Source organism: Eumetopias jubatus, unplaced genomic scaffold (genome assembly GCF_037043125.1).
Source record: "Eumetopias jubatus isolate StellerSeaLion01/CBP00866 unplaced genomic scaffold, mEumJub1_p1.0 scaffold_10, whole genome shotgun sequence".
Classification (NCBI taxonomy): Eukaryota; Metazoa; Chordata; class Mammalia; order Carnivora; family Otariidae; genus Eumetopias; species Eumetopias jubatus.
In genome coordinates, this window is record NW_028274816.1 from 115,180,246 (window position 1) to 115,192,407 (window position 12,162).

A 12,162-nucleotide genomic window follows, 5' to 3' on the forward strand; every position below is an offset into this window, starting at 1 on the left:
CTTCTTAGAGAGAGCCTGTGCCCACAAACTCCACTTGGTCCCACAGGTATTTGACTTTGTGAGTTCAATAGGTCTGTGCCATCACAGCATTTCCTTTGAGCACTTAGTAATACAACCTCCCCCCAGAAATTTCCCTTCACTTTGATCAACAGATATTTTTTAGGTCACATGAAAACAGTCCTATCACAAAATACAAAGCCAAGGGGTTTGCCTTCCCCCCCTTTGACAATGTCCTTTCCTACCTCCCCCTGGCATCATGGGGACTTCTAAAAAGGAAAGTCAAACTAAGTTCTTAATGCCTGGGCTCCTGGTCTCAGCTCTAATCATTAACACACCATTATAGGCCAGTCACTTAAATTTTCTGGGCCTTAGCTCCCTAACCTGGAATATTAAATGTTTGAATGATTTATTCTTTAAAGAATCCAACTCTAAGCCTCCACAAAACAGACATAATTACAGATGACTGGAAAATGCTGCATCTTTGCTACGAACGCCAGGGATTCCCAGTGTGGCCTCCTACTGCACTGTTACCTGCAAACAGATGAGCCAGCCCTTTCTTTCTGAGCTTTGAAATTAAACATTAACACAGGACAGGAGAGTATATGTGAGTCTAGAAGGAAACAGCAAAATGTTCACTGTATCAATTTATATCTGGGTTATAGAATTCTAATGTCAATTGGTGTTTTTTCTTTATACTTTTGGAAACTTCCAAGTTTTCTCCCACTAAGCAAGCAACCCTATAAAAAACAAAAAACAAAACAAAGCCCCCCAAATCTTCTGATATCAATACTTTTTAAAGTACATTAAGCAGGGCCTCCTCATGTAAGATGGGAATGTTACTTTATGACGTTTATGATTATATTCTGGAATTCCTGTGGAAATCAGCTAGAATCATGGTAGGTGTTCAAAACCTGTTCCTGGTTCTGTCCAATAGGAACTGTAAAAGTACCTGCTGTCCCCTCCCTCTCAAGGAGGTGGTTGTGAAGATCAAGTGAGCTGGTGCCTGGAAAAGCCCTCAGAAAAGCAAACTACACCGTTCCACATTAAAAGTTGGGCCAACTGTTAAACTCATATTCTTTTGGACCACAATTACAAGAGCAAGGCAAGTGATCCTGAGAAAGTGATGTCAAGTATATTATTGGTTGGTGGGTATGTTAAACTGCTTAAGTGAATCATACAAATTATAACCTGGGGTGGAAATATGCACACAGTACTATTTAATAGATAGCAATTAAGTTCCCCTTATTTTACTGGACCTAGTAAAACTGCCCAGAAAACTTCATTAGCAGTTAAAACTATGTTTCAACATAGCTGTGCAACTGTATTTCATTAATATAAATTAGTAAAGGTTTGTACACCTTAAACTGAATGTTATATGTCAGTTTTAGCCCAATAAAACTAGAAAAGAAACTCTTAAAAAATTAGTAAAGGTTCTTTTAATATCTTCTCAAATTGTTTTCCAAATGCCCCAACTCATTTTTAAAGAATACTATTTTCTAAAGAGCCATCTCATTATACTTACTGATTTGGATCTGATCCATAATCCACCAGAACATCAACTAATTTCGTAAAGCCTAATAATGCTGCAACAAAAAGTGCAGTCTGGCCCAAGGAGTTAACTGCATCAACACAAATTCCTGCAAAGTAAACGCAAAAATGAATACAAATATCAGAAAACTTCCTAGTATAAAATTAGAAAAGCTCATGCTAAAAAACAAAGATTTCTCTACACAGTATTATCATATATTAGTAATATAAATTTTTCTCCAAAACACAAACCCTTTCATAACACCACAAACATCAAAGACTAAAAATAAATTAAAACAACCACGTTTATTCATCAAAAGTACTACACACAAAACTTCTAGAAAAAACCTAAGTGGTTTAGTTTTCTCGGGTAAGAGCAACACTCTCCTCAGATTCTTTGACTCAGCCCCACGTCAAGTGACGTTCGGCTTCTACGACCATACTTTCAGAAATAAAACCTGTAATACAAACACCGTACGCTAAAAAATGAAAAAACTCTACTTGGCAAGTACAACATAAGCCCTTCATTTATAACATTAAAACTTAAAACCAAAGGTCCCAAACACAACACTACCGCCCCACCCATGAAATCAAAATATAAAAATCATCAGGACGACAGCTACCATCGTTTTGATTACAAGAATAACACCAAATAACCTTCAAAACTAACCACAAAGCTCGCACAAAATAAACCTCAAAGAAAATACAAAAACTATCTTAAACGATCATAAAAACACAAAACCACTCAGACTGCGTTCTCTCCCTCTAACTCCCCCAAGGAGGAGTAGAACGATCATCAATGGAAACCGGCAGTTACAAAAGCAACACCGAAATCCGACTTCACGCTCAGAAGAGAACACTACAAATCCTCCTCGTGGTTTCGGGTACTCTACACGTTCAGAGAAACTTCTCTAGTAACGAACTATAGAAATGATCCCTGAAAGTATAGTCTTAACCGTACCTCCCCTAACTTTCCAAAGTGGAAGAAACCCACATACATTTTACCCATGGTGACTTTATTTAACGTCACTATTCTTTCCAAATGTACATTAGTATGTATTTCCCAAAGAACTGTTCCATTACCAAAGTTCGACAAAGCGTTTTTGAACAGAAAGCGTTTCAGAAGACATTTCAAGTTATCATTTTAATTAACATACGGCTGATAAACAGCCAATCGCACGGCATTTTTCCCACTGACCCCTCCCACCCCATTGCCCGGCAATTCCGCCTCGTCAGTTTTACGTAGACCGCTGACGACTACACAGCGCGCCGGAACTCCAGGACGCGCCTCAGTTTAGACCGACGGTAGAAGCGAGGAATCCTTTCTCCACCCCGCCCCCTCGAGAAAAACGGAAGTGGATGATGAAACCGATGACTTAAAGCCAAAGAGTTTTGCAAAACACTCCCGGTTTTTTAAACTTAATCCTGTGATCTAAATACCAAATAAATGTTCTTTGTTTTCTTTTTTTTAACAAATCAATTTTTATTTACATAAAAGGTGTTTAAACAAAACAAAATACATAATTCTGCTTAAAGTTTCAGGAGCTCTCCGCTCTTGGGCTAAAGACAAAACTTGACATAGCTTATCAGGCCGTCCATGGTCTGGCCCACACACCAACTCTCCAGCCTTATTTTGCATCAAGTTCCCCACTCACTTCAGCCCTATTGAACTTCAGCTCTTTTGCTCGCCATATTCCCTTCTGCCACAGAACCTTTGCAAAAGCTGTTCCCTCAGACAAGAATTCTCTCCCAATCCCTTTCCCAACTTAACTGCAGTTCATCATTACGACATCTGTCCAAGTGTCATTGTCTCAGGGCCTGACCTCCTTAACCAGATCCAACATCTTCAATGAGTGATTATTTGATTAATGCCGCTCTTTGCATGAGACTATGTCTGGGAAGGGCAGAGACTATGAAATGACCTTGTATACCCACAATATCCCAAACACCTGGTACTAAAAGAATGAATCCAAGCAAAGGTGTCCAGTGCAGAGAACTGGGTAAGATAGGGGTCCTTAACATTATAATATGTCATCTTAAAGCCATGGCGGTTAGTGAGTCACAAAACATTCTACCTAAATAGACAGTTGAGGATGGAGCCCTGAGGCCCACTAACATTTTAAGGGGCAAGCTGAAAGGACAAAGCCAAAAAGTAGGAAGAGAAGGAAACCAAAAGAGGTAAGAGAAAAACCTGGAACAAATGGGTCACAGTGACAAGGGATAAGAGTTTCAAAAAGGAGCATCAGTCAACAGCATCAGACTGGAGAAATCTAGTAAGAAGGATCACTGTTCTTGATGAGAGCAGTGCTAGTGGGGTTCACATTTCTTATTGCTCAGGTCTCCCTATGTTACAAGTATCTGTGGCATGTCTTCTTCCCTACCAGACTATCTCCCGTAACCTTCAGGGCAGAAACTGCCAATTTATCTCTCTTCAGTGCCAGGTAAACTTACTTGACCTAGCAAGCCTAAGTGTAGAGAGGAGCAGCAAAAACAACGTGGGAAAACAATTCTCCATGGATGGCTCCTGTGTCTCCATGTCAGGAAAGTAAGGCACTAATTGCCCTGTGTTCTGGACTATCTTTTTGAAGATGTGTGTATATCAAACTTTGGAAGATAAAGTATCTTCCTTTAGAGCAAAGGACAGGCATGCTCACTGTCCAGTATAATAAAGATAACAGCTCCTTCTAGAGCAAAGGTTATACTGTCCATTATAGAAGATAAGCTCAGGGTGCTTCTACCGTAATGCAACCCACCACGTGTGCAATGTTATATAGCTCTTTGCATGGCTCTGTGGGAATTAGGGCTTGAGGAACCAGCACCAAAAAAGCTAAAAGTCTAACTACTGCTGTGGTTTGAGTAATAAACTATCACTCAATTCTGTGACCCAGGAATCGCCTGTCTTCTGCCTGCTTCCATATACCTGAAGCAGCCTAATTTATAAAATCACCGATTATTCATAATTCTGGTTAGGAAGGAACTACAGTTTAGGGTAGCAGACTGGTTAATCCCCGAAGTTCATGAACTAAAAAATTATTTTTTAAAATTTTTTAAAAGATTTATTTATTCATGAGAGAGAGAGAGAGAGAGAGAGAGAGAGAAGCAGGCTCCCAAGGAGCAGGGAGCCCGATGCGGGACCCGATCCCAGGACTCTGGGATCATGACCTGAGCTGAAGGCAGACGCTTAACCATCTGAGCCACCCAGGCGCCCTCATGAACTAAAAAATTAACTCAGCCAGGGCCTCCAAAGGCTTAGGGAAGCACTTAGGGAGGCAATGACCAACAATTCTTGAGAAGATACAGATGGCTACACAGAAAAATAGGCTGAAAGCCACTGTCCCCACAATTTACATAACAGCCTTTTGGTGATTTCCTAGTAGAAAACATTTATTCATTAATTCACTCATTCAACAAATATTTATTTCAGGCCAGCCCACTGTAGCCATGTTGTGACTGATAAAAAGGTGACCAAAATAAGTCCCCCGAGAAGTGACCAAAGGCAGCTTTGACATGGTACAAAAACTGACTAAAAAGGTCAAAAGACCCGGGTTCAAGTGTTGAAGTCCTAATGACAACCCTTTTTAGCCTGGAGCCTCCAGATGGGTCAGTCACCTAATCTCTGGGCCTCCTAGGAAGCAAGACCTGATACTAATAACGACGTGTACCAGGGACCATTCTAACGCAATCCTCAGAACAGTACTGTACAACAGGAGGAAGGTACTAATATCACTGTTTTGTGGATGGAAAAACCGAGGTTTAGAGGGGGTGGGTAATTTTCCAGAGATCACACAACAATCTGGCTCCAAAGTCCCTGCACTACAACATATTGTCATCCTCTCAACCTAATTTCTCAGGCTTGCTGCTCAGAGTTGCCGAAGGCTTTAGTCACTAAACAATGCTGTCCACAGCATTAAACACAAAGCGAAGATAAAGTATTAATTTCTTTTTATTTTATTTATTTAAATTTTTTTTCCTAAAGAAAGGCAGACTGCCATGTGCAGGGCCTCATTTGGATGTGTCTGGAGTCTTGGAAGCTTGACTACCCTACGTTCTCCTACAAATGGACCTTGAGAGCTTGTTTGGAGGTTCTAGCAGGGAGCACAGCTACTCGTATACCCTTGACCGAAGAACGGTCCTCCTCTATCCGGGAAGGTCGTCCTCTTCGACCAAGCGTGCAGCTTCGGGAGGGATGCAAATGGAGCAGTGAGGGAGGAAGGGAACACCCCTAGCCAGCCAGGTCAGGGGAATCAACGCTGGCCATCAGTGGGGTGACAGATGTCGCAGCCAGATCGCCCTCACATCCTAAAGTATTAATTTCTGAGAGCAGGAAACCTAGATAGCTTTGGGAGAAAGTGGGATGATGGGGTGTAAAGGGAATGAGAGGGTAAATAACATGTGTATTGGAAGGATGGGTATTTCACCCTACTCTGCAATATTCAATAAACCAACATAAAATGGTGCCTGAGTTGAAATAATGGGGGAAAAAGGATAAACTTGAAGCTTGAAAAAAAATAAAAAATGAGAAAACATTCAGAACTGGAGAAAAGGTGGGAAAACAAATACTTTCCTAAGTGCAGTTAGGAATGTGAAGTGTTACAATGCTTTTGGAAAGCAATGTGGCAATATCTATGAAAAGCTGGACCCAGAAATCCCACTTTGAGTATTAAAAATCCATTATGTAGGGGCGCCTGGATGGCTCAGTCAGTTAAGCGTCTGCCTTCGGCTCAGGTCATGATCCCAGGGTCCTGGGATCGAGTCCCACATCAGGCTCCTTGCTCAGTGGGGAGCCTGCTTCTCCCTCTGCCTGCCTCTACCCCTGTTTATGCATGTGTGCTCTCTCTCGCTCTCCTCTCACAAATAAATAAAAACTTAAAAAAAATAAAGATTTTATTTTTAAGTAATCTCTGCATCCAACATGGGGCTTAAACTCACAACCCCAAGATTAAGAGTCTCATGCTTTACTGACTAAGCCAGCCCGCCACCCACCCCTGTTGGGAGTTTTTTGGATTAGTGATTCAATCTCTTTGCTGGTTATAGTCTGTTCAAATTTTCTATTTCTTCCTGTTTCAGTTTGGTAGTTTATATGTTTCTAGGAGTTTATCCTTTCTTCGACGTTGTCCAATTTATCGGCATATAGTTTTTCATAATGTTCTCTTATAATTGTTTGTATTTTTTCTAGCAATTTTTTTTTAAATTTATTCATGAGAGTCAGAGAGAGAGAGAGAGAGAGAGAGGCAGAGGCAGAGGGAGAAGCAGGCTTCCCGCCCAGCAGGGAGCCCGATGCGGGACTCGATTCCAGGACCCCGGGATCACGACCTGAGCCAAAGGCAGATGCTTAACCATCTGAGACACCCAGGCGCCCAATTGTTTGTATTTCCGTGGTGGTGTTATTTCTTCCCTCTCATTTATGATGTTATTTGTTTGAGTCCCTTCTCTTTTTTCTTGTAAAGTCTGGCAAAAGGTGTAACCATTTTATTGATTTTTTTCTTTTTTTCTCAAAAAATCAGCTCCTGGGGCACCTGGGTGGCTCAGTTGTTAAGCATTTGCCTTCTGCTTGGGTCATGGTCCCAGGGTCCTGGGATCGAGCCCCGCATCGGGCTCCCTGCTCCACAGGAGGCCTGCTTCTCCCTCTCCCACTCCCCCTGCTTGTGTTCCCTCTCTTGCTGTGTCTCTCTCAAATAAATAAATAAAATCTTTAAAAAACAAAACAAACAAACAAAAAAAACCCAGCTTCTGGGGATGCCTGGGTGGCTCAGTCGGTTGGGCATCTGCCTTCGGTTCAGGTCATGATCCCAGGGTCCTGGGATCGAGCCCCGCATCAGGCTCTCTGCTCAGCTGGGAGCCTGCTTCTTCCTCTGCCTGCTTGTGCTCTCTCGCTCTGACAAATAAAATCATTTAAAAAAAACAACAAAAAAACCCAGCTCCTGGTTTCATTGATCTATTGTTTTTTTGATTTCTATATCATTTATCTCTACTCTAATCTTTATTATTTCCTCCCATCTGCTGGTTTTAGATTTTGTTTCTTCTTTTTCTAGCTCCTTTAGGTGTCAGGTTAGGTTGTTTATTTGAGATTTTTCTTGCTTCTTGAGATAGGCCTGTATTGCTATCAGCTTCACTCTTACAACCACTTTTGCTGCATCCCAAAGGTTCTGGACTTCTGTGGTTTCATTTTCATTTGTTTCCATGTACTTTTTTATTTCTTCTTTTATTTCCTGGTTGACCCATTCATTTTTACTAGCTAATCAAAACAGTATGGTACTGGCACAAAAATAGTCACATAGATCAATAGAACAGAATTGAAAACCCAGAAGTAAACCCACAACTATATAGTACATTAATCTCAACAAAGCAGGAAAGGATATCCAATGGGAAAAGGACAATCTCTTCAACAAATGGTATTAGGAACTGGATAGCAACATGCAAAAGAAAAAGACTGGACCACTTTTTTTTTTTTTTTAAGAGAGAGAGTACAGAAGCTAGGGCAGTGAGGGGGTGGGGGACAGAGGAAGAGAGAGAGAGAATCTTAAGTAGGCTCCATACCCAGCACAGAGCCCAACACAGGGCTCGATCTCATGACCCTGAGATCATGACCTGAGCCAAAATCAAGAGTCAGACGCTTAACTGAATGAGCCACCCAGGCATCCATGGATTACTTTCTTAAACCATAACAAAAATAAATTCAAATGGATTACAGATGTAAATGTGAGACCTGAAACTATAAAAATCCTAGAAGAGAGCACAGGCAGCTCTTTGACATCAGCTGTAGCAGCTTTTTTCTAGATATGTCTCCTGAGGCAAGGGAAACAAAAGCAAAAATAAACTATTGGGATTTCGTTCAAATAATAAAACTTCTGCATATCAAAGGATTCAACCAACAAAACCAAAAGGCAACCTACAGAATGGGAGAAGATATTTGCAAATGACATATCTGATAAAGGGTTAGTATCCAAAATATATCAAGAACGTATACAACCCAACACCCAAACAACAAATAATCCAATGAAAAATGCGCAGACATGAATACACATTTCTCCAAAGAAGACATCCAGATGGCCAAAAGACACATGAAAAAAATGTTCATCATCATCACTTACCATCACGGAAATGCAAATCAAAACTACAATGAGATATCACCTCATACCTGTCAGAATGCTAAAATCAACAACAAAAGAAACAACAGGTGTTCGGGAGGATGTGAAGAAAAAGGAACCCCCCTGCACTGTTGGTGTTAATGCAAACTGGTACAGTCACTCTGGAAAACAATATGGAGGTTCTTCAAAAAGTTAAAAATGGAACTGCCCTTGTGATCCAGCTATCACACTACTGGTTATCTACCCAAAGAATACAAAAATACTGATTCAAAGGGATACATGCACCCTGATGTTTTTAGCAGCATTATCTACATTAGCCAAGACATGGAAGCAGTCCAAGTACCCACTGACTGATGAATGGATAAAGAATATGTAGTATACATATACAAAGGAATATTATTCACCTATAAAAAAGAATGAAATCTTGGGCGCCTGGGTGGCTCAGATGGTTAAGTGTCTGCCTTCGGCTCAGGTCATGATCCCAGGGTCCTGGGATCGAGTCCCGCATCGGGCTCCCTGCTCAGCGGGAAGCCTGCTTCTCCCTCTGCCTCTCCCTCTTTCATGAATAAATAAATAAATAAAATCTTAAAAAAAAAAGGAATGAAAATTTTGCCATTTGCAACAACATAGATGGTGCTAGGAAGTATAATGTTAAGCTACATAAGTCAGAAAAAGACAAATACCATATGATTTCACTCACATGTACAATTTAAGAAACAAAACAAGCAAAGGGAAAAAAGAGAGAGACAAAAAGACTCTTTTTAAAAAAAATATTTTATTTATTTATTTGACAGAGAGAGACACAGTGAGAAAGGGAACACAAGCAGGGGGAGTGGAAGAGGGAGAAGCTGTCCTCCCGCGAAGCAGGGAGCCCGATGTGCGGCTCGATCCCAGGACCCTGGGACCATGACCTGAGTGAAAGGCAGACACTTAACGACTGAGCCACCCAGGTGCCCCCAAAAAACATACTCTTAACTATAGAGAACACACTGGTGGTTAACAGAGGGGAGGTGGAGGGGCACCTGGGTGGCTCAGTCGTTAAACGTCTGCCTTCGGCTCAGGTCATGATCCCTGGGTCCTGGGATCAAGCCCCACATCGGGCTCCCTGCTCAGCCAGAGGCCTGCTTCTCCCTCTCCCTCTCCCCCTGCTTGTGTTCCCTCTCTTGCTGTGTCTCTCTCTGTCAAATAAATTTAAAAAAAAGGGGGGGGATGGGTGAGACAGGTGATGGGGATTAAGGAGTGCACCTGTTGTGATGAGCACAGGGAGATGTACGGAGTTGTTGAATCACTATATTGTACACCTGAAGCTAATATAACACTGTATGTTAACTATACTGGAATTATAGTAACTTAAAAAAAAGATTCTAATACAGTGCTTAGAGTGAGGAAGCTTACAACACAAGAAACAATTTTTTTTTCACATGAAACAGAGTGGCACAAAGCAATAAGCAATAAAATGATTAAAGTGTAGAATCTACTGCCTAAAGTTTTGGCAATAAAAAAAAGAATTTTATGAAATTTTAAGGACTTAAAAACATGAATATCCAGGTTCAAAGACCCCACTAAGCACACATCCCAATGGAGGTACACAGGTCTATGCTGAAGCATTATCATGATGTTTAAGAAGACCAGAGATAAAGAGAAGAACATTAAATTTTCCAGAGTGAGTAAAGGACCATTTCACATAATAAAATCAGGAATCTGAATGGCATTAGGGTTCTCGATAATAAGACTGAAAGCTAAGAGACAAAAGAATAGCTTCAAATCCTGGGGGAAATTTATTTCAACCTAGAATTTTGTGTCTTCCAAACTATCAATCAGGTATGAAGATAGGGGGAAAACTTTTCAGATTTTCATTTTTTTTCATATTTCAAAGTAATTACCTCCAATGCACCCTTTTTCTTTGTTTCAGTAAAATGTAAGAATGGACTAAGAGGAATGGAATCCAGAAAAGATGAGCTGTAACCCAGGCTAAGGGAATTCCCAAAATGTAGCTGAGAGAAAACCATGGGTTCAAGTTGTTCTAGAGAGATGGTGGTCCAGCTTGGACCAGAAGAGTAGAGAAATGTCTTCAAGAAAATATCGAAACCAAGAGATTATAAATTTGACATTGGAAAAAAATGTACTGAAAGTGTTCTGAAGAGTTATTAAAATGTGTGGTAAGAGTTCACTGATTTACATAAAACTGAGCAATAGGGCACCTGAGTGGCTCAGATGGTTGAGCGTCTGCCTTCGGCTCAGGTCATGATCCCAGGGTCCTGGAATCGAGTCCCGCATCAGGCTCCCTGCTCCTTGGGAGCCTGCTTCTCCCTCTGCCTCTCTCTCTCTGTCTCTCATGAATAAATAAATAAAATCTTAAAAAAAAAAAAAAAACCTGAGCAATAAAAAGGAGTCCATTTTAACTCCAGGTAGTCTGAAATTAGATTTGCCAACTTTGCAGCTCCTGTCAGATGTATGCTTTTTATTTTTTTAAAAGGATTTATTTATTTGAGAGAGAGTAAGCGAGACAGAGCATGAGCTAGGGGGAGAGGCAGAGGGAGAAGCAGGCTTCCCGCTGAGCAGGGAGCCTGATGCGGGACTCCATCCCAGGACCCTGGGATCATGACCTGAGCCGAAGGCAGATGCCTAACTGACTGAGCTACCCTGGTGCTCCAGATGTCTGCTTCTTGGAAGGAGAGAGTTTTCAGACTTTGAACCCGCCAGAGGCTTTGAGCTCCCAGGGTTGTGGCTGTCTTTTCCATCCCTCCAGGCAGCAGGAACTGCTGGGTCTTCTTTCACAGCTGTTAACAATGGAGGTGCTGCGCCAAAGCCTCCAGCTCCCCCACAGGCTCCGTCAGCATGAGCACCCTGGAGCTGTGGACAAAGTCCAGTACTATGGCGCTTAGTCTGGATGTGAATGGTTTTACCTGGAAATGACCAAATTACTTAAATGGGTATGTGATTATCCTGAGATTCATCTGGGCATCTGGTGGAGAGTATAAAACTAAAGATGGAAAAGGAATGGAAATACTGTAAGTAGGAATACATCTTTAATTCTCATCCCTCCCTTTCTTCTTTCATTCATTCAACAATAAAAAACAACTCTGGGGTGCCTGGGTCTCAGTCGATTAAGCAAACAACACTTTTTTTTTTTAAGACTTTATTTATTTGACAGAGAGAGTACAACAGGGGGATCCTATAGTCCCAGGATCAAGTCCAGCATCCGGCTCCCTACTCAGCAGGGAGTCTGCTTCTCCCTCTGCCCCTCTCCCCTACTTGTGCACTCGCGCATGCATGCGCTCTCAAATAAATAAATAAATAAATAAATAAATAAATAGAATCTTTTAAAAAAAAATTAATGGCCATGCTCAATTAACATAATACCGAATGACAGCCAATCACACTCTGCATCTTTAAAGCCTAGGAGGCATTCCCTCTACAGTTCTAGTAAAGGAGCCTCACCCCTAGAAAGCTAAAGGAAATGATAGGCCTTTGTTAGTCAGAAGCAAGCTGATTCAAGAGATCAGTAAACAATAGCTTTTGCATGAAGTCACTGTCCTAAGAGTTT

The 12,162-nt window shown here is 41.3% G+C and overlaps 1 protein-coding gene and 1 non-coding gene across 2 annotated transcripts in view; both read right to left on the bottom strand.

Annotated features, from left to right (window-relative positions):
- Nucleotides 1-12,162, bottom strand: part of TEX14 (testis expressed 14, intercellular bridge forming factor) — an 86,063-nt gene that overhangs the window by 57,874 nt on the left and 16,027 nt on the right. Inside the window, exon 2 of the mRNA XM_028109397.2 lies at nucleotides 1,523-1,637. Coding sequence (XP_027965198.2) covers nucleotides 1,523-1,637 — 115 coding nt within the window. The remainder of the gene's footprint in view (nucleotides 1-1,522; nucleotides 1,638-12,162) is intronic.
- Nucleotides 2,268-2,480, bottom strand: LOC114214030 (small nucleolar RNA U3). Its single transcript, XR_003610305.1, has one exon. It is a non-coding gene; the product is annotated as a small nucleolar RNA U3 (small nucleolar RNA).